The sequence below is a fragment of the Centrocercus urophasianus genome, unplaced genomic scaffold, assembly GCF_019232065.1.
Source record: "Centrocercus urophasianus isolate 14NV4802_14NV808 unplaced genomic scaffold, USGS_Curo_1.0 seq_16, whole genome shotgun sequence".
In the NCBI taxonomy this organism is placed as follows: domain Eukaryota; kingdom Metazoa; phylum Chordata; class Aves; order Galliformes; family Phasianidae; genus Centrocercus; species Centrocercus urophasianus.
Window position 1 is genome coordinate 27541296 of NW_024884711.1, and position 23476 is coordinate 27564771.

The 23476-nt window shown below is 41.6% G+C and overlaps 1 protein-coding gene across 4 annotated transcripts; it reads right to left on the reverse strand.

Annotated features, from left to right (window-relative positions):
- Positions 1–385: 385 nt before the first annotated feature.
- CROT (carnitine O-octanoyltransferase) lies at positions 386–20087 on the reverse strand. Of its 4 annotated transcripts, none has more exons than XM_042817139.1 (17): positions 20008–20087; positions 19326–19449; positions 13553–13677; positions 12851–13032; positions 12554–12678; positions 10432–10540; positions 8972–9065; positions 8753–8878; positions 8192–8293; positions 7520–7603; positions 7287–7394; positions 6905–7035; positions 5447–5570; positions 3119–3197; positions 2501–2594; positions 2248–2367; positions 386–1265 (listed from the first exon to the last, which is right to left on the reverse strand). In XM_042817139.1, the coding sequence occupies exons 2-17, from the start codon at positions 19438–19440 to the stop codon at positions 1145–1147; spliced, it is 1839 nt and encodes a 612-aa protein (XP_042673073.1). In that variant the 5' UTR covers positions 19441–19449; positions 20008–20087; the 3' UTR covers positions 386–1144. The 4 variants fall into 4 exon arrangements, with proteins under 4 accessions (XP_042673073.1, XP_042673074.1, XP_042673072.1 ...); XM_042817140.1 differs by having other exon boundaries at positions 20058–20076; XM_042817138.1 differs by lacking the exon at positions 20008–20087 and adding an exon at positions 19800–19918.
- Positions 20088–23476: the final 3389 nt, after the last annotated feature.

The window sequence follows — 23476 nt, forward strand, 5'->3', positions numbered from 1 at the left end:
CTCCAGCCTGAAAACTATGGCAGGGAGGCAAAGGCCACTAGGCAGCCAGAAGAATTTGAGAAAAGCAGGTTCCCCAAAGAAAAGGGATAGCTCTTGGTCACATAGGAATGCATCAGCAGTCACAGGCAGAAGGCACCAATGTATTCCTTGTTCAAACTTACAACCTTCATTAGGTTTTTCCACCCTTCATCAGATTTTAGGCTGTATAAAATGTCTTTGTCCCTGTACCAACCAGAGCTTCTGAGGGGCAAGGAGAAGGGATGCAGCTATTGCTGTAAAAAAAATAATCACCCCTAATCTCTCCCCAAAATCGAGAAGAAAGCAAGGGGTACTTTAGAATCTCAGTTTCAAGTTCAGCATCAGTTCCCCACCAATACAACACTGATTTATTTGAATAATTTTATTTTTTAAGAGAAGTAAGATGAAAAACTGCTCGAACAGAGGAATCAAGTCTTAAAATCCCGAGAATCTCAAACTGCATTCAGTGCTCTCTGTTACTGTGTATTACTAGTGTAAAGCACAGGAAAATTCACAGCTCAGAAGATGATGTAAACTCCAACGCATTTTGAATTCATATGCTATTTTCTGTATTACTGAGATTCAAAGTACTTCACATTGTAGTGCTCGTATATTATAAATGCAGTGGGAACATCCCTATACAGAGATGCATTCCTTTTATGCAATCCAGGTAGCAGAAACGAAAGAATTTAGAAAATAGCATATAGAAGGCTGCCCCCCTCAGGCTGCTTCATGAACCACTACAAACAGGCAGCACAATCACTTAAGACAATCGTGTGGTTGCTCTGAAGTACACAGTTAAGTGCTCCACTGGCAAAAACAGTACCATTAGACTACATGTTACCACTAAGACATAAATACAAATCTCCCAAAAGTTCTCCATTTCCAACACCGTGTTTCTCAAAAGTGTTTGCATTGTTGAGGCATATCATATTGCATAGTTCTACTGCTTGCATTGCTGTTGCAAATGGCCACATTACTTAGTGTAGATCCCACCAAAAGAGGAAGACTTCATGCAAATTATCAGAAGTCTTAGCTTGAATATAACAGTTCTCTTACACCGCATTTCACTTATAAGTACTACAAATAACTTGTGAACTTGCAAAGGTTCTTATCATCATCAATTTTATAGCTGAGCTGTAACTGTTAACTGAATTATGTCCTGGAAACACTGGAATGAAGTTCTGCACAGCACTTCTGCACTGGTCTCTGGGCATGACTTCCAGGAAGAACATAAAACAACGATCCTGTCAATACAGAAAACAATGGAGTTACCACTCTTAATTGTCACAGTCTTGGACACGTTATACAAATTGTTCTGAAATATCAAATTATCAGCAAGCTCTGAATCAAAAACTGGCCAATAAATAAACAAGTTATCTCAACATCCAGAAAATACAGGGTCCTGGGGCCTTCAGTAATGACAATGTTTACAGATCCTGAAACAGGGTATTTTGATTTCTACACGCACAGTGACACTGCTTTGCTTGTATCTTAAAATGCTTCAATTATATTTCTTCTCTACAACTAGTTTAAGGTTAAAGTACTTTTTCTTTCTATTTACCCACTACATCTCAACTTTTATCTATTTATTTTAACAGAGCAACAGTGTAAGTATATTGGTTTGTACGCTCAAACTGAACCCACTTTACAATGAAATTTGCAGTTAGCTTTAGACACAACCCATCCAAAATAAACTAAATCATAAAAAAGCAGGTCACCTCAATGCATTCCATTTACTTCATTTGCTGAACAAGCAGTAATTTTTGTCCAGAAGGTAAGCCAAAGTTGCATTTTTCCTACCCTTTCATGAGAAGTGAAGCCAAATGCGTTAGCTTCTCCTCCATCCTCCATGCCCTCCTGCACTGCAGCTGTCTATCCCATATCCCAGGCAATAGCTACTTTTTTTTTCTTTTTACAAACACCTTTGCAGTTGATGATGGCTAAGAGCAATACTTATTTTTAAAGGTTCCTCCTGTTGTTCCTCTTCTTAGCTTCCCCACTCTTCGCTTTCTGTGCCTTGTCAGCATCTTGTCACTACACCTCCACCATCTGTCCTTCCTCCCACTTGTGTTTTTCAGAACGTTAATGCCTGTTCTCCCTTATCTCACCTTTCAACCTTTTCTGACATGTTCAGCCATGTTCATCCTTTCCTTCCCTCAGCCTGGTGTTTGCTGCCTTTCCCCTCACGATACAGTCAGAACCACATCCAAAATGAAACATCCTTACCTGTCATCTCTGATTGCATAAAAAAAGCCATAGCCGTGATGTACCATAGGGAGTGCACATCCACTAAATCTGGTGTAGCCGGTCAGACTAGTTGAAAGAACAAAGTTCCCACCTCCACCACTGTAAAACATCAGAAAACAAAAGTGAATTTTGTCACACAGATCAAGAGATCATCACACTTAAGGCCATGTAACAAAGTGAGCCCTCGGTACCAAGGGGTACAACCTCTTCACAGTACAAGGCCACCAGTTACCTGGCTGTGAAGGCAGGGTCCACAAAGAGTTCTGGCACTGGCAGTCCCTGCTCCTGTGCTATGAGAAGGAGACCCAGGAGATGACGGTCAAATCCTGTCAAAAGAAATGCAAGTTCTGCATCATTAACAGCAGCATTTCTTGGTTTTCGGCTGTTTCAGTTCTGGAAGCTTGAAAAGCAGCTGAAGGACAGATAAAATGACAGAGTCCAGTTGAAAAAAAAGGTTCATACTGCAGCACACAAAAACACTTCTCAAAAGCATGGTCTAAGATGCCATCATCACTTTAAGCTTGCACCACTGAGCCCAAATGCAATGAGCTAAGTGGTACAAATTGAGCACATATCCTCCAGAAAACAAAACCCAAGGAAAATATTTCTGCAAGGAGGAGTTTCACATGAAATTGGCTCACTGGCAGAAAAAAAGTGAATTAATATTTAAAGTGAACGGGTCTTTAGGGCTGAAGGAAGATGCAAGGACTAGCCTTTAGTTTCTCTCCAAAATTGTTTAAATATGAAGTGTTGATGGGTAGTTTTTACTGCAGTTGAAAACGAGACAGAAAACACATTAGCATATGTTCCCTTTTTACCCATAAGGAAACAATTTCTGATCCCTGAGTACCTTGTCCATTCTCACAGTCTTTCCTCATTCTATTGTGCTTTGCAAATGCTGCATGCATCAGCTGTAGGCGTTCATAATTCTGTACAAAGTAAGGGGAAACAGGTTAAGAAACAAGAGAAGAAAACATTCCAGATGAGTAACACATCAGCAGACACAGATCAACAAGCTCTTCCTTTCACAATTTTTAGCAATAGAAGAAAACAGAGGAATTGAAAGGTACATAAGAACCTTCTGACTCATCCATTTTCTTAAATTTCTCTAATTCTTTTCTCCCACATCCAAATTCCTTTCTTATGACAACTTACTCATTTGTTCCCTGCATCTCTGTTCTGCTACCCGTGTCACTTTTGTACTGAACAATATTCTAAACCTCACGCTCTTCCCCATACAAGCTGAAACAAATGCAAAGCAGACATCATGAACTACAGAAATGAAACCCAAAATTCTACAGTACCACTTACTTAGAAAACACATCAGCTGTTAGCAGGTTTGCCTATCATTATCAAAAAAACCCAACATGAAGCATATCTTACCTCTTTAATTGAAATACACACAGATGCCAACTGCATTCCCCTCTATTCTCTACTGATCAAAACTTCACTTCCACAACCATAATTCTGCCCATCACTGTCTGATTTTTATGAATATGTTAAATTGAAACTTACACATTAAAAAGAGAGAGAACAGAATATAGATATGTTTTGGTAAAAGAGGCCTAGGGAAACACCTGTAGACACCCATGAACTTGGCTTGTACTTCAATTGCTAGTACTTGAACAACTCCTTTGTCCTCATGAGTGGCAGCAGCACTGAATGTGAACCACAGCCAGCAGTCACTCAATTTGGACAAAAGCCTAGCTACTGAGTTCACTGCAGGTAGTAGAAAACATGGTGTAAATGGGTTTTCATCCAAAGTACATGAATTCTAAAGGGGGGGGTTGGGGGGCTGTGCACTTCAAAACTAGACTTCTGATCCTCTTAATTGCAATACCATTGAAGAGCATACCAAGACTGCAACAGTTCATCACACACACACAAAAAAAAAACCACAACAGCACCAGGAAACAGAATCATCACAGAATAATTAAGGTAGGAAAACACCTCTAAGATCAAATCTAACTGGCAACCCATCATCACCATGCCCACTGAACTATGTCCCTCAGTGCAGCATCACTGCATTTCTTTGATGCCACCTCCCTAAGGAAGCCTGTTTCACCACTCTTCCTGAGAAATTTTTCCTAATAACCAGCCTTAAAAACCTAAGACAAATTTTTGGTCACACATACATTATTTCTGTTATATTCCTGCATTTTTCTCAGTATGAAATAATAAAAAAATAAAGAACCTCTGAATATCCTTCAAAATATGTAGCTCTTTGTTTCAAAATATCCTAGTTTCATTTCTAAGAACTCTAAGAAACATGGTGAGGACAACAGAGAGTTTTTGTACAACTTTCACTTGGCAAGAGCAGCATGAAATCCTTTACCAATCAGGGTCTGCAAGTCAGTCACTGGAAAAAGGTCCTTGGCAGAGCTGTTCTCAGACAAACTCTGGAATACATCCCTGTTGCCCTCAGGACAACAAGCAGATTTTAATCTTGCTCTCAAACTCAACAATTAGATTAACATTTCCTCATTTCACTTAAATACTGAAACAAAGGAACCACTCCACAACAGAATATAGTAGTTCCTAGCTAGTTATTTTCTGAGGTGTGAAAATCAGAGTGAATATCTGTATGGGAACTGCTGAGACATGGCTTGAACCACTGACAGATCATCTGGGAAAGGACCAGGTCAGCCCTGGCAGCACAGGTGAAGGCAATTCAGCTGTGTGACTAGCAGGAGTAGAGCCTGGGTGCACCTCTCCCTAGATCGCATTTAAGGGCTGACTGCCACAGGGGAAGGGCCTCTTTCTGGAGATCCCTCCCTTGTGGAGTCCTTTCTGTGAGCCTAGGTCTTCGGAAATGGGTGAGCACCTTTACTTTTCCTGTGAAATACTATCCTATCTACGCTGGTCCCTTTGCTATTACATTCCTGTGTTGCCCTTCCACCGCGTTAATCTTTCCAATTCTAACAATATCACTCAAGACAGACTTGAAACTGAAGTGTAAAACAAAACAGAAAAAAAGTATCAGAACAAGCCCACATGTGACAGCTCACCTCTGTCACAATGACCACAGCCAGACCTCAAGCAACATCAGTATGTCAGGTTTGTCTCACTGGAAACAAGCCAGCTCTCATTAATGGGACAGTAGTATAACAAAGGGTTAGCAATTAAAATGACAGGCCTTCTAAACACACTGCAATTAAAGTAGGGTTTCCATATTTACAGTGGCAGAATGATCCAGCATGGATTTGCACCACTCTACTGCTTCCATGGTACACGGTCTGATGGTCTCTGTGCGGCCATGATAGAAACGCCTGGTCATTGCAGTTTCGTAACAGCAGCCCGGGCTAAGAAGAAAAATTAAGGAAGAGAATCTCATTAACTTAACTACCTGCTCTCTCCAGGGAAGAACTAACTAACAAACAAACCCCATATTCTGTGAAGTATCCTATCCACCCAGCTCAGTTACAAGCATCAGTAAGGCCCTAATTTATTTATTTATTTTAATTACAGGTCTGAAAAGGAACCACAAAGGAGCCGGAGGAGCTCTGCAAGATTCTGTATAACACAGATGACTGAAGAAGTGCCAGTGCTGTTATTCCACCTTGAGAAGTTCGGGTCGTTGTGGCTATTTTCTGCTAACTGCACATGTACCAGCTTTAATATAATTAAGCTAAATCTATGCAAGATTCAGCCTCACCACATACTGCCATCAAAGAAATCATCTACACCATGCAAACCCTCAAAGATCAAGTAATACTTGAAATAGGCAGTGTTTCCCAATGCTCTTATGTTTATATGGACAAGGCTGAATCTGCTGCATACTGATACCCAGCTAGCTTTTCCCTGGAGTGTCCTCAGTCCTATCCCACTCTAACATTTAATACACAGTTTAACTGCAACATACCAGTGTGCTTAAAACAAACTTAAGAGGGTTTTTTCTAAGTCAAATCATTTACTCCAATGTCTAGCAAACGAGATCTAGCATCCTGAGATACTGGCACCTCCAGTGATTAAGCATCATATGACTGTGAAGAAACTCTCCCTTCTGAAGCAAACAGTACTTGCCAGTAGTGACTCACACGAGGCACCATCTGGAAGAGTCAGCAAAGAGGACTTTGGGAACTCCAGGAAGAATGCTGTCTCTCCCCAAAAATACAAATGAAAATATTACAAAAATACTGAGCCAAACTTCTGGAAAGTCACTTTCTTTATTATTTTGCTCTGACTTTCACATCTAATTGTGCTGAAGGGAAGTGAGACATGAGGCTTTTCACAAATTTGGAAGACGGATCATTTTTAATCATTTGCTATAGGTAAAGATTTTTTCTCCACCTGAACAACTACTTAGTGTTACAGAGTCCTGACCCACTACAAGTTTGGTATTCAACCCACAATTAACTTTGTGCAGCCCAAATCTATGTTTTCATGGATTCCACACTATGTACACACACCATCTCCACAGGGCATAAAGACAATTATTTGGAAGTCAAGAGCAAAAGCCCCTTGAATTTCAGTGGCAAAAAAGTATACAATATTCAAAGTAAACAAAATCTTACTTCTTCACTGTTTTATCACTACAGCAAGTTACAAAGAGGCCACTGCATTATGTCTCCAGATCTATGCCTTTATTCAATGATCTATTTTTCCATTCCTAATCTGGGTAATGAGCTTTTCTTACCGGCCATGACATTTGTAATAAGCCAGCTGAAGGGCAAGCTGCACAAATGTATCTGGATGAAGCTTCCTCTTCTTAATCAAGGCTTTACCAAAAGATGTGAAGGCATAACACGCTAGTTGCAGGTCAGATATCTGGCAAATCACAGGAGGAAAAAAACAACACCACAGAAGTCAAGTAACTTCAAATATCACAGCTTGGTTCACTCCAGATACAACACATTCAATGTAAGAAAACAATGGTACAAATTTAACCATGGTCAAATCAAAATTCACCAACCAAAAAACATATTCACTTGTTTTCTGGCATGAAGACTGTCAGTAAAGAATGCACAAATGCAGTGAAAAATTCAGTGACGATTAGGAGAAACAGTAAGAAATCTCACCTTTTCATTATATATTTCTTTAGTACGTTCAATTTCATTTATAATTTTTTGGTCTACTGTGAATATAAGTTCCTCTGGCCATGGAATATCCCTCACTTTATCTGATCCCTGGGAGTAGACAAGCAAAGAGAGAAAAGAGAAACTGTTATCCATTAAAACAAAACAAAACAAAACAAAAAAAAAAAAACACAAATCCATTAACCAATACATCTAGAAGCTTAAAGAACACATACCTTCCATTTTCCCTCATTTTCAATAATCTTTTGTTCAGCAGAAAATAACATGGTGATTAAAGCCATGGCATCAAAAGGAGCATGCTGTAATCATACAGGACAAGATAGCACATTATTTGCATGACTGCAAGAGGATCTAATTTTTTTTTTTAATCCCTGGCCTACTTATTCCCCCCAAGACTAACAGTGTTACTGCGCAGTGTTGGACTTGTTTTTCTAGTTCTTCTGCAACACTTCTGCAACAACTAATGCCAGTTATCTTGCTGCTTTGACTGCTCTGCAGCTAGACATGCACTATAGCACTGCTATGGAGAAGCAGATTTTAAGCACGATGTAGACTGTCCTGTCCACTTCGGTATAAAAATAATTCTGTTCAACAGAAAGGGCTCGTTTTAAGCCTTTGTCTGCAATTATTATCATTATTATTATTTACTCAGGAACTCCCTCATTAAACAGTTTCAGAAATAAGATTATGATTTCAGAACTCAAGACCTTAATTCAAGTATGATGTAATATCCAACACTGGAAAAACAGACTGGCTTTGGAAACCTGCCAGGCAAGGTGCCAGACTACACCAAAAGGGAACACATTAAGTATTTAACACTCTGAAAGAGAGAGCTTATTCAGTAAGTACTTGGAAAGTTTATAAGTGGATTTTTTTTTCATACTTACATCACAGAATGCACTGGAGGTTCCATTGGAGAAGAATATGCTATTGTAGGATTTATCTCCCCAGCGCACAGTTGGATCACCTGTTAGGCCCAGCCTCGTTAGCTAAAGCAGAAATTACACACTGTGGGTTTTCAGAAACCCCAAACACATTGCCAACCTCCGTCAGCTGAACCAAATCTACACTAACACGGTGAGGCCTACCTGAGAGAAAACATTTTCATCCAGCTGAAGAAGAAACATGATTATAAGCCTAAAAGTTTAAATCAAGAGTCCGAACAGGTTGCTGACTGTATGTCTAAGGACCTTGAAACACTGAGATCTAAAAGATCACAAAGGTGTATTTTAGCTGTTCTCTCTTCCAAAGTCCAAACAATTCAACCTATTTGTTTCTATGGATCAACAGGAAATGTGACCTGAACATTTACCTGCTTCATTCTCTGTTATGAAGGAGCAAGAGATGCTATTTTTTTTATCACAGAAAGAGCAGATGCAGAATATATACACACACACAGAACAGAATATATAAAGAACAGAGAAGAATTATGAAAAATCCTTAGCTACCTCTGTGTAGTCCTCAGGAGTTGCGTGGGGACTAGAATCATCCAGGCTGACTACAAACAAACTTTGCTGTATTTTTTCAAGATGAGCTAGGTTCTTTGGGTCCAGACTGATTAAATAGTCACGTGTCTAGAAAGCAAGAAGTGATAGAGCTAAGTGAAATGACATCTTTCCAGAGGTCACAATACTTGTATGAGGAAAAAACTGTTGAACTATTCCAACCTCCGCCCATTTTGTCCTTTCACTGCTTGTTAAGGCTGACAGTCCTGGTCCATCTGGTTCACTATGGCATCTTTTCTGGATGTATGTAAGTTGCCTTTAACAAGATTTCAAAAACTAAAGTTAACAAAGAACATACAGAGGCTGCATCAAAATCACACTTTCTCTCTCTCTTTTTTTTTTTTTTTTTTTGTCTGTTTTCACATTCACAAGCTAATATGAAATGTAAGGAATACAAGTCAGATACTAAGGGCAACTGGAAGTCTGCTTTGTTTTCAATTGCTGAAGTTAACTTCAACTGCAGCTACCAGCTCACTACAGACCTACACATAAACAATCACAACCTTAAGGTGCAATGAATGTTCTCAAAATTGAATTTAAGACTTCAACAGCATAGATCAAACTTTCCTGAGCAGCAAAAATCAGCAATACTGCAGCTTTGCAGCCTTTATAAACTAACTGTATACAATGGCAAAACTTCCACTTAACAGAAACTCAGAAGCTTACAGCAGAACAGTAGTTAGTGTGTAACTGAGTCTTTCCATTCAAGATACACAAGAATGCCTATCTTTTCCTTGCACTGTCTGTTTGAAAGACTAAGACCACGCAGCCCAGCCATCAACCCATCATAGGAATCAGGATGATCTTGTACTTCAGTAGTACATCCTTGGAACATAATGCAGAAGGGCTAAATGAAGTTGTTTCAGTAGAAATCATCACATGCATGTGTCGACAGGGAGCTAACTTATAGTTTGTAAATCTGTTTTTCAACCCCCTTACTGTTCCAGAGAAAGAAAGCAAGCAAGTTACAGATGTTTAAGATTGAAGACACTAATCTGGCTCGTCCTTTGTTCTGGCACTCTTTCCTATTAAATGTCACTACTGAAATTTACTATTTAATGAGCGAGATTCTTTCTCTCTGCTTCTCAGCAGCAGTTTAGGACTATGAAAAGAGCCACAGTCACTCTTCCTCTGTTGAAAAGACAAGAAATGCAAGCAAAATATAACTGTATTGCTCTGTAGTAAGAAAAGCCAATGTATACTAAGATTTTTGATGCTGCTGAACTCAGCAACAGGAAATCCAGTCCCTCCACACCATTAGGATTGTAGTGTAGTCAAAAGGATACTGGTAGCATGACCAGTGAGGACTGGTCCTTAAACAAATGATGCTACAGGACGGATAATTCTGTGCTCAAGAAGCTTCAAACATACATGATCTTTCCTACTGGAACACCTTCATTAAGCTCTTTCATGTGATATTCTATGAGTGTACTACAGAAGTATATCACCATGATTCATGGCAAGAAGATGCCACCTGCTAAATCAGAATCTACCAGAAACTTACTCTTCAGCTGCAGTCTCTCTCACCCCTACTTCTTTAGGGTGAGAGGGAAAGAAACAGAGACTGTCTTTAGTACGTGCTCAAATAGAACAGAGTATTCAAAGCAAGGTAGTCTGAAAACCTGGAAATCTCTGGAGCTGTCAGCATGTTGCCTTCGTGTATAGCATCAAATGCAAACACTCGGCCTCGACACAGGACTACTAAGTGAGATGGGCATTCACCTTCAGTCACTGAAACAAAGCAAAGTAAAACATGAAAATCCAACGCTAGGGAGAAAGTGAGCAACAGATAAAGGAAAAGTATTCAGCAAGTCCTACAGATCCACTTTTTTCAAAATGAGGAAGACTCCATAGAGTTAAAAAGAGGAATGCATTAGAAAGTCCAACATTGATTGCATAACCTTACTACAATTCTGAAGTTTTAAGAGGACTCAAATCTACACAAGCACATAATTTTCACCATTATTAACTAGTTCAAGCCACTGTCATTACTTAGCAGTAAATCTAAGTAACTCACGCATTTTGTAAGCAGAAACATCCTCTGCCAAAACCAGTGTTAGTTACTGAAAGTTGATACAAGCATTTTTCTCTTGCATGAAGTTTTGTTTTGTTTAAAAAACAGGCAGTGTGAAAGGCAGGCAGGAAACATAATGCATTTTTCTGAAACTGAGCCACTGGGGCTATTTTTGATAGCATCCTCCTAAGTGCAGTTGCCTGAAGCAAGGCATAGAATTAAGTTTGGAAGTTAAGATACCTAGAATCACGTATCTGACCTAACACTGCACTTGAGGGACATCAACTCAACACACCAAAATCTATGAGCTCTCTGTTCTCATTAAGGTGACTGCTGCACGGTAAACCAAGCAGCTCTCCAGGCTCCACTGATAAAAGTCACTTGGGATCACTTTAATGTGGTCTTTAACTGCAACCTGACATTACCTGTCAAACCTTAGGTGTCCTAAATCTTACTTAAAGTGTTTTTAGACTGTGTCAGTTCCCTCCAATGGAGAGAAACAGATCTCTCTGCAGCTAGCAATTTCTTCTGCTTCTCTTATATATCTGCATATTTGGAAAGCCCAAATCCTTTCCTAGAGGTACTCATATTACTCCATGAATCACACTGAACAAAGGTAACTAATTGGACTAAGCATTTCCCCTGGAGGCAGGGAAACGGATTTCACCTGCTGTGTACGATATGAAAAATAACATAAACATGACTGTTTAATAAAGCTTTTGTAATATTTTAAAGGAAAAAAGGGATGTGAATTGCTTGTGTATCCACAAAACCCCACCTTTGTTCATTAAGTGTGATCATAACATTGAATTTTCACTGCTCGAATGTTTCTTCTACTTTTGGTATTTACCTCTTCAATGTAACCCTAAGAAAAGCCCACAAAACTTGCCTTCTGCTCTGCATTTTTGCTACACTTCCAGTGGCACAGTGACTTCCTTACATATTTTCTGTGGAGCAAGGCCTGCAGAGCCTCTATCCTCTCAAATTCCTGAGTCTTGTAGGAATTCATATCTCCCATGATTAACTAGAGCAGCATGCCTGAACACTTCTAGAGGCATCAGAGCAAGTGTCAGAGGGGTGTTATGACTTCAATTTGCTGGTTGCCAATATTACAATCATTTCAAAGAAGGACAAATAAGAATATTACACTTACTCCATCTCTTGACCACGCATCCAAAAAAACTGTTAGAAATTTAAGAAATTGGCTTCAAGAATTACCATGGAAAATAAGAAAATAAGAAAATAAGAACTGACAGTCAGTGTCACTCACAGTAACACTCACAGTAACACTCAGTGATAGAAAAATACATAAGAACTGTTCCAATAGAATGTACAGGAACACACTCTAGAAAAGCAACCTAGGGAAAAAGATAATTACAAACGATGCTGATGTTCTGTCCAAATAATGCATCTAATATGCTCACATCTGTAACATACAGAATTTTTCTTCTTCTCTTTTGTAATGCAATCACACTTCTAACAGATATCAGCTTGGTAACATACAAATTGAGGTAGAGTCTTCTTGTAACCTTATTTAAAAAGGACTAAATATGGCACAAAAAAAAAGAAAACAGTAATCAGTGGCTTAGATTGCTTCCTTATATAAGGACACAACATCCAGTATCTGATTTAGTTTTTGAAGACAACTTTGATGGTTAAAATGACCACTCCGTTAGCTCCACAATACGAAATCATTTGCTTGTATTAACCTACAATCTGCATTTACTTACCAGTCTTAAAATAGTTGCAGAGTGAGTCTCTGGTAATTCCAGGAACCTTGCAAGTGTTAAAGAGCATTCGAAATTGGCTCATGTCCAGAACAGCATTCCCAGATCTCTCTATAATCACTTTCTCTCTAAAAGAAATATACCAAAACTAAGCACAAGGGGTAATTATCCAAGTAAATCACGGTAAGACAAGCCTATATTTCACTGCAAAGAACTGATGCCAAGAAGCACATTTCCACTACTGAAGTACACACAGACCGCTAATGTTTAGAAACAATTACTTCTTCTTAAAAGTCTTACGCTCGTAATAGCTCCCAGTACTTCAGGGTGTGCCATATATTCACACACGCTCTCTCTATCTGAGTGCCTTCTTTGGGTGGCCAGCAGTGTTCAATGTAGGGACCAGGGCCTCCCATGTTACAGTTTATTTGCGTCGATATGCGAAGATCAAGATAAGCCACATTCAGCCACCACTCCTCCAGCTGGAAATGAAAAATGTTCAGCATCAGAATAATTTTCAGACACTAATTTTCTAATAATCACGGCATGATAGGTGCAATTTTTGTTTATTTTTTTAATATTTTGAGCAGTAGCTCCTACATAACAGGAGGCAGGACAGTAGTTCAAAAAGCAATTGCTGATGCTAATGTCACATCTAGCTCTTATTTTCAAGAACTTAAAATTCAATACTGCTTAAGTAGATTAAAGTAATAGAAGGTAAGTAACTTACTATTTTAGTAAAGGAACTCTTATCCCCCCGTTTGAAAAAAATCACACACAGATAAACACATTCATATCCACAGGACAAGTGGCAGACATAAGGAAGACTGTAAGATTAAAAAAAAATCATAGCTAAGTGTCTCTCAAAATTATATGCCAACCAGCAACCAATCACTTGTTCTCCAAAAAGATACTGCTATCTTCCTTCCTAGCAGCAGAGTAACACACCTACAAAACTGAGGAATAAGCTGAATTATGATATTTACATATCTACATACATACCCAATTCCTCCTGGTTTTAGCTCTTTCCAGTAGTTTCTGATGCAGCTCTTTGCCAATCCCATTTTCAAATTTTTTAACAATATCCTCTGTTCTTTGATATTCTTCTTGATTTAGAAATGGCTTCACTGCAAAAAGGAGATATATTTAAAAACAACTGCATGCTGAGATTTATTCCAGGATTCAGATGTCACAGGCAAGGGAGTAGACGAAAGCACTCAAGATTTACTTGTCTAAAACACACATTTTGGGGGGGATGGAGTGGACAGGACACCTTTTAAAAGCTGTAAATAAATCACAGTGTGTTCTAATAAAGACATACATGCATACTTTTAAACAAATTCAGGGATCAGCAGATGAAATATTTACCAGATAACTACATCCAATACATTTTGAACTCTGGCTGGAAATATTATGCAGCCCTGCACTTCCACCAGCTGAATTCAATAATAAGTAAGTTTATGGGAACTTTGCTTATAAATTAATACACTGAGCCACACATGTCTGTTACCTTACTGCACCATCTGTACGCTACTTGCTCTTATATTCAAGCCCATTCACAGACTACAAGCACTTTACTCATCAATTCTCCTATGTTCCCCTCACTTCAATGATAATGGCAGTTAGTGCTACCCAATTTTTATGTGTTAAAATACTTTTGGATTTTTCTCAGATCATACACAATAGTATAGGCTGTAAACATTTGCAGAATATGTCATGATAAAAAGGGTTTTAGGAGGCTTTTTGATGACAGTAATGATATCTATGGTCAGCAGCAAACACTGCCAGTCAGTACATGGGTGTATCTCAGTGTTTTCTCACAAATAACCTTGCATATAACATGTTTTCTATTATTTTTATACATAGATTGGCATATCACAGGCAGACAGAATGGGGGTGTAGCAGTTCTGCTCACTCAGTGCCTACACAATGAGTTCTGATCCATATTTGAGGCTGCTGAACACCGATGTAAATCACCTTCTCATCTGTCTCTCTTGCAATAAACTTGTGATCAGCTTACCAGCGCAAAGAAAGGAGGAAAGATACACAGTTACTAAAAACTAAACAAGTATCTGTATTATCTCTGATCTACCTCTGGGGAGAAACAAAGCAATTTCAGCAGGGCAAGGTCCTCCTGCTACATCCCACTGGAATAATGACTGCTTGATTGCAACCACTTTTTTCTTCTGCACAAAACTGTGAAGCTGAAGTTGGAATGAGCTCAGGAGACCATCTAGTCCAACACCCCAGCTCAGCAGAGTTAGCCACAGCAGGCTGCTCAGGGCTTTAATGGGCTTTGAAAACCTTCATAGACATGCAACCTCCCCAGTAGCAATCTACTCCAGTGCGCAACCATCCTCATAGTACAGTAAGTTTTCTTGCATGTAAATGGAATGCCTTGAATTTCAGTCTGTGCCCATCGCCTTTTGCTCTCACTTAACACCACTGCAATGAGTCTGGCTCTGCCTTCTTTATCCACCCCCAGCAGGTATTTATACACTTTGCAAAGTCCTTCCAGGCTGAACAATATCACCTCAGATAAACCAAACCCTTAATCACCTTCACGGCCCTACACTACTCTTGCTCCTTCATGTGCATGTCTCACTTGTCCTTGTGAGCCCAGAAACGAACACAGCATTCTGTTCCAACATAGAGATCCCTTCCAATCCAAGCCACTCTAAAGACAATCTAGCCCAAATCCCATGTCAGGAATGGGGACACCTTACACTAGATCAAGCGGCCCAAAGTCCCATCCCATCCCACCTGGCTTTTAATGCTTCTAAGGATACAGGACTCGCCTATACCTGGAATGTGTGCTGCTGATCATAAACCTTTGAGCTCAGGAGCTGAGAGTGTTTTCAGTCCACCTGACTGTTCACTATCTAGGCCGTATATTACCAGTTCAGCTATAAGCAATGTACACTGTTCAGCAATAGGTTTCTACAATGTAAATAAGACATAAGCCACATATATATCTCTTCTGCAGAATTTACATTACAGCAACAATTCAAGCCGGGCACCTCTGAGGATAGGCCACAAATACAGAAATCCCTAGGCACTTATACAGTCCTTGTACTGTATATCCCCCAACCCTTATCTGGGGGTCCAGACCAGCCATACCAAGGCTGGGGGTCTTTCTGCTCTGGGTTGACTTCCATCACTGTCTCTAGACACGCTGTTTTCTCTCATCTTCAAGGCTGCTAAATCCGCACAATGGAGTCTTTCTTATATTTCAGTTTGCTCCTGCTCCTAAGTGGGTAGAAGTTCAGTGGCCTGCATGCACCCTTAGGCCTTGGCAAATTTAGCTTCTTAGGTTAAGAAAGCTCTATGTGAGGTTCCTATATTCAAGTAGCATAGCAAATTGCATGACAGTCATCTCATCATAAAAGATTATGAGGTTGGTAAGCATGATTTCCTCTTTATTAATCCATGCTGACCCAGTCACTTCCTTGTCCTCCTTTTTTGGAGGTTGTTTTCAGGATTATTTGCTACATAACCATCCCAGAGATCAAGGGTGACTGATCTGCAGTTCCTCAGATCTTTCTTCTTGAGCAGTGGAGGCACTCGCCTGTTTCTCCTCAAGAACACTCTCCAGTTAAAATGATCTTTCAAAGATGATCAAAAGTGGTATCTCAGTGACAAAGCCCAGCTCCCTCAGCAATCACAGGCACATCCACCCCATTCAAGCCTTTGAAATCACTCATATCCAATTTCTCTAAGCATCCCCTCTGCTGATCCTCCTCCACCAAGGCTAGGCCTTCCTTTCAACATGATTTCATTTTTAAGGTGATCTTAGAAAGAATTCCAGTATTTTGAATTACCTATCTTAAGGAGAAAAGCAAAGACCCATTTGAGCTACATCCTAGCTCCTTTATGTCCAGAACAGTACAGTGCAAGTCTTATTGGTATTTTACAGATTTCATGGGGAAAAAAAAAACCAAAATGAAACAAAACATGGACAGCACAGGTGCTATTTATTTGAGGTATAACCAAGACGTCTTGAGGATTGGGTGGACATGATGATCAGATGAGGCTGAGAACCAAGTCTGCTCAGCTTACAAAGAGAATGCAAATGGCAACACATAGCAAAAGTAAAGCATGACTCCTCCCATGTGCACAGGATTAGGACAAGAGGAAAATGGACTCAAGCTGCAATACAGGAAGTCTCTGACAAGAAAAATATGAGGGCTTATTTGTTGATGGTGGTGCTTGTTTGTTTTTATTCATCCTCCTTCCCCATTAATTGAGGGTGATCAAACTGACTGCACAAGGAGATTGTGGAATCTCCAGCATTGCAGGGATTCAAAACACAGCTAAGCAACACTGGAGCAAACTCAACTGAATGATCTTTGAACAGGAATTTGATTTAGATTAACCATTCAGACAGCAATTCTATGATCGTGTGAATCCTTTCCATATAAAAACAACTCAGTCGGATGTAGAAAGGCAATAGAAGGAAGGAGCAAAACTCAGATCCTCACTCACTAGACTTCAGTGAAATACCTGGACTGTCTCTGGATCCATATATCTTGTCTTCACTTCTGCATAGAGATCAGCTCTATTCATGAACAATAAGTATCCCATGACTGACAGCTTCAGTTGGGTATAGTTAAGGAACCTTTCCAGAAGGCCAAGGCTTGGGGTTTTCATACTCTTGAACTGAGTTGAAGTTTCTGAGTCTAAACTTCACCTGAACGGAAAGGCTAAAAAATGTGGTTACATCCAACTTCTTTCTTCAAAACAAAGTTAATCATTCTGAATCCAGAGCAGGCAGCTACTGTAAGGCTTTGCGCAGGATACCATCTGAGATCCAGATTTTCCAGTTGACTGGCTTTAAACAGATAAGTGCTTTACCACCAGGCACACTGACTCATGTGAAGTGCCCAGGGTTCTCCTCTGACCAAGAGAGGACAAGCGTTCTCAAGGAATGATTCAGAGCACTGTGAAGGGTCATTTGGACGTTCAAATCCCTCTGAAGAAGCCTACACTCCCTTTGCTGAAATCAGTGAGGTTTCTCTCCACCCAACTCTCCAGCCTGTCCAGGTCTTGCTGAATGGCAGCACAGTCTTCTGGCATGTCAGCCACTCCTCCCAGCTTTGTATCATCAACAAGCTTGCTGTGAGTGCACTCTATTCCTCCATTGAGATCACAGATGAAGATATTGAACGTGACTGGAACCAGCACCAACCCCTGGGGAACACCACTAGCTACAGGCCTTACACTGGACTCTGCGCTACTGAACACAGCCCTCTGAGCTCTGTAGCCAGTTCTCAATCCACCTCACTGTCCACTCATCACCCCACACTTCCTGAGCTTACCTATGAGGATGTAATGGGAGACAGCATTGAAAGAGCACTGAAATAACTTTCCTTCAACTTGAAGACAGACTAAAGAAGATCAACAACAGCAATCAAAATTACAGGATGGCTTATGTACGAGGACCAGAAAGTAGAAAACAACTTCAGCATGGAAAAAAAAAAAATTCAATTGAGGAAAAGTGTGATAAGCTACTTATGAAAAAACTGATGAGAAGCAGAAAACAAGAGCAAACAAATTCAGCCAGGTATCATCATTCCAGGAGAGAGTCATTTATTAACTTGGAAAGCCAGATAGATTTACAAAATTAAGCTCTAAAGGGTAATTGTTATTGCACATTCAGTACCATTACAACACAATTTAAGTTAACCTACACTGCAACAGAACAAAAGCATTTTGTTATGACATCAACCTCTACCCCTCGAAAAACACTATTTCATCATTCTGCATCAAGAAGTTATGTAATTAGGAACAACAAAGAAAACCTATCAACTATTCCTCTGATGGGGAGGTTCCTACTATGCCCAGGATAAAAGAGAACTCTGAATTTAGGGATTTGTTGATTTGGGGAAAAGAGACTATGATGTAACAAAGGACCGTGCTAGGGACAAAACTTCAGGTTTTACTGCTACCATTTCTCTATTACAGGTAGGACGGTAAGACATGGCAGACATTCAAGAGAAAAGCTCAATATCTCTGAGTTCTGAAAATGGTTAAAGGAGCATAGGAAAGAAATCTGAAGATAATGGCTACCTTCACCCTTCCCAGTATATCAAAGTTGCTCTGACAAGTCAGCTTAGTTTTATAAACAAAGCTAGATACATTTCCGCTGATGTTTTCAAAACTTCTCTGATGCTATTTTCTTTAGGCTTGTCACAGCAGAAATCTCCTTAAGTTAAATTACCAAAAAATGCCCATTGATGCTTTTTCCTACTGCTCTGTAATTAATAGTATTAATGTGAGAAACACCATTTAATTACAAAAAAAAAAAAAGTTTGAAATAACTTTTTTTTTTTTTAACCTTTTTTTTTTAAAAAAATCTTTAAACACAAAGATTCTGTGCAAACACAGTCATGAACAGGCCAAGTAGTCATGACACAAAACAAAACTTGTAGAGGGCAGAATATTTTTTATTAGACATAGCTGTGAGAAAAAAAAAAAAAAAAAAAAAGCCCTCTGGAGGGGAAAAAAACACGAAAATAAAAACCACTAGAAGGTAACCATCTTATACACCCAATTCCCCTCAAGGACAAGTGGTTAAGGTGGGAGCTTTTACGTAAGTTGCTCTGGGCATAGTTTCCAAATTTGAAAGTGATTTCGTGCCCCAAACATGACAAAATTCCAACCCCCTCCTCAACCTCCAGAGTCACAGCAGCTGGTACAAGCTGCATACGAACACTGCTTGGCAAATATCAGCCTAGTTCCATGTGCACACACCACTCCACTGTTAAATCGTTACCTGAATCAAGGTATTTACTTAAAGATTCATCCAGAGGAGGTACAGGCAGCGGAGGCAGGGAATCTTGGTACTGAAATGTTCGCTCTTCAGAGGACTCGAGCACTTGCTTTTCCATGCTGTAGACCTGCAGCACGATATTAGGTCTATTAATGACGCTGCAGATAAATGACACACTGCCTCCCTATTCCTTTTTTATTTTCCTTTATTTCATCCACACAGTGAAAGGCATACGTCATAGGAATCTCTATGGACAACACCCAAACTTGAGGATTCTGTTGGCCAGCAGCCTCAAAAGCATATACACATCAGGGGAACGTTGACCAAAGGGCTCCCAACCGCTTCTTTCTTGGTTAATTCTAACTAATAAACTCAAAACTACGCCTTTTCCTTCTCAAAACGCAAGCAGCTCGCCCCCGACCCACCCTGCTATGTCCCCCAAACCCCTCGCACACCTCCAGCCCGCCGCCTACCTACCCGCGCTGCGGAGCAGCCGCTGAGGGGCCGTTACCCGACCGAACCTTCGAGCCCCCGAGCGAGATGGGCCCATGCGAGGCCCGAGGCCGCTGCCACCGCACCACGGCGAGTTTACACGTCGGCTCGGGGCCTCGGCCCGGAGAAGCACGGAATCAGCCCAACCACGGCGCTGCCCGGCCCGTACCGCTCCCTCTCGAGCACCGCTCACCTCCCCGAGCCGCCGCCCTCCGCGGCCGATCGCTCCCCGCCCGCCTTTACCTCTGCCCCACTTCCAAGCGGGCCCGGAAACACGGCGGGGTGGGGCGGGGCGGGGCGGCCGTGCGCAGGCGACCGGGGCTGGGGGCCCTGTGGAACTGCAGGGGAAGCGGCTTCGCGGAGCTCAGCGGCTCGGGGGGCGCTGCTGGGCTCGGGGAAGGGAGGGAAAGGAGGAAGCGGCTTCTGCTTGGCGTGCGCCGTGTGTGCCCTGCGTGAGGGGTCCCGGCGGTGTGCCTCGGGGGGCCGTGTGTGGCCGTCTCCTGAGATCCCCCGTGGGCTACGCTCGGGGCTGTGGGACCTGTAAGGAGCTCAGGCTGGTCCTCAGGGGTTCCGCTGCCGTGGGTGAGTGGTCAGCCAGGGAGAGTGCGGAGGAGCCTTTGGGGTAGCGGTGCGATGAGCAGCTCTGCAGAAGAGGAGGGTGAATGTGAACGGGCAGCAAGGCTAAGACTGGGAGTAAGAGCAGCCCTCGCTCCTGGAAGCAAGTGCTGCGCTACGCTTATGGCTCAGCAAGCAACACAAGGCCTCCCAGTCCTACTTGGCTATGGTTAATGAGCTTTCTGCCTTAAGTCACCTGCAGGACTGCCCTTTGGCACCTCCAGAAGTGCTGCTGCTACCCATATGTAGAGATGAGCAATGTGCAGCGGGTAGCCATGGCTCAACACAGGTGTACCACACCTTTGTCCTTGGGGGACATCACTGCCTGGAAGAGCTGCTGAGACCTTGAGGCCTCAAGGAACGCCTCTCAGCAATTTATAAAAAGCTGTTGGATGTGACATTGCTATTGCGGATAGGAGGCTGAGGTGCATGTTAGGCTATCTGCGTCATTCAAGAGGCAGGAGATGTAATCTCGTTCTTCAAAACAAAATAAAACAAAACAATTTAAGAAGAAGTTTTGCAGTATGCAACAGTTATTTTTAAGCAAACTTAAGGCTTACTTAAGATTTCACTTCACAGTTGAGAATTGAGCTTGGAACATGGCGAAGTCAGCATGTGATAGAAAACATTGCGTGTGATTTTTGCAATCCTTGGTAATTATACTATCTCTTGATCATTCTTGCCATGAAGCATTAGTAATTGTGAAATAAGAGAGACCACTGTTTCATAAACTGAATCCCAAATGGCAAATTTTTGAAATGCTGCCTTAAAGCCTTTAGTTGTAGCAATGGGTATTGCTATGCTGTTATTTGAGTTGGGGCCTAGCCAAAAATTTTCCATCCACGCATTTTAGATAACAGCAAGATATGCTAATATTCTGTTTAGACTGTAGTGATGAAAACAAGGAGAATTTCGTTTTCTGTGTTGTTCCTCAATATTGTACTTACACAGGAGCACACCTAGCATGGACACTGTGAAAGCAAATTGGGAAAAAATGAGTTGTTCACCTGCTAAATTGCTGCTTAATCCTACTCTTGTGCTAAACCTCAGAAGAGGATCATAATCTAAAACTGTACATATCTAGAGATATTAAAGACAGAAAATGTTGTAAAAGGAACCATATCCCCTTTCTTTGCTTTCTTCATGGCTTTAGCATCACTGGGCACCAGTCTCTGTGGTTTCCAACAGTGATTGTAACCTGTTGACAAGATCTGCCATGGTATCCAGTGGGCAACAAGCCTTGTCCTCTGAGTCTCATGTGGCCTCTCCAGCCACAGGAAGCGATGCAGCCACCCAGATGGGTGTCCCTGAGGGAACATGCAGCCATCTGAGTTTTGAGATGCAGGATGTGCCCGGGTCTTCAGTCAGTGCCTGAAAGCAGCAGCAGTATAAAACCATGACAGTACACCTGTGGAAGATCTGTTCAGGTTGAAGAACTGCTCAACCTGGTCGCAGAGCTTCCGGAGAAGGTGGGCAGGCTGAGGAGCTTCAGGAAATCAGAGAAGGATTTGATTGGTGGAGTCATACTCTACTGTCCACCCCTGAGGCAGACTCATTACCCAGTCATAACACAAGAAACAAGGGTTACCCTACTCTCATGCCACCAGCAGAAAGGAGGATATCTAAGAGACGGAGGAATGGAAGCAGGTTTCTACCTGGTGTGACAGATTAGCCCTCTCCCTGCCTATGTCACTTTCCCAGGTGCCCCTACACACCAGGTGTACAATGTGGATGAAGGTCCATCCAGGTTGGAGGGGTCACCTGGGGCAAGTCAGCCTACCCCTATGTCACAGCAATCTTCATCAGGAAGAGAAGAGCTACTGTTGTAAGGGACTCCCATCTGAGGGGAACTGAGGATCGCCGCCCAGATTAAACTCATAGGGAAGTCTGCTGCTTCTGTAGAGTCCAGCTAAGAGACACCACTAGAAAAATCACTTGCCTGGTTCAGCCCTCTGATTATTACCCATTGTTGTTTTTCTCATTTTGGCAGTTATGAGATAGCTAAGAGAAGTCCAAGGGTGGTCAAAAAGGACTTTAGGACTTTGGAAGATTGCCTAAAGGACGGGTGCACAGGTAGTTTTTTCCTCTGTCCTTCCAGTAGCAGGGATGATCAATATTAAAAGGAACGGGAAGACCCAAGAGGTCACTACATGGCCGGTGTCGCTGGCAGAATTTTGGGATCGTGGGACCTAAGCACGGGATGAGCTGGTCAAAGGAAGTCATTGCCCTGCTTTCATGTGGCTTCCCTTTGAATACTGGGGTGCCACAGTCAGAAAGGACATAAAGGTATTAGAAGTGTCTAAAGGAGGGCTACAAAGATGTTCATTGTCTGGAGGGGAAGATGTATGAGGCGCAACTGAGGTCGCTGCGTTTGCTCAGCCCAGGGCAGAGGAGCGGAGGCCTGATGGCGGCTGCAGCTTCACACAGGGAGCAGAGGGGCAGCGCTGAGCTCTGCTCTCTTTGGCAGCGACGGGGCCAAGGGAACAGCATGGAGCTGCGTCAGGACACGTCAGGTTGTATATCAGAAAAATGTCCTTCACCAGGGGGTAGTCAGGTGCTGGAACAGGCTCCCCGAGGAAGTGGTCATGACACCGAGCTGCTGGAGTTCAAGCGTCTAGACAAGAATCTTAGTCATGCGGTCTGATTTTTGATTGGTCCTGTGCAGAGCCAAGAGTTGGACTCTGGACTCAGTGATCCTTATGGGTCCCTTCCAACTCAGGATATTCTATGACACTGCAATCAATTTTAAAATATTTTCTGTGACATAGCCTGCTGCACTCAGAATAAAATTTCATCACTTCTGTAATATCTTAATACTCATGGCTTATCTGAGCAGGACTTTGTTCCCTAATTTCTTTCCTTCTATGTACGGTGCTTCATCTGCAGTAGTAGCACCTTCTGGCTGCTTCCCTACTGTTATACACCTTTGCTGCCAAAATGGCTTCCCACTGCCAATCTCAGTACCCTCCTTTCTCTGAGTCACTTTGCTCAATCGCCTTTTGCTTCCTGCAATTACTGGTAAAGCAGCTACTTGTCTAGCACATAAG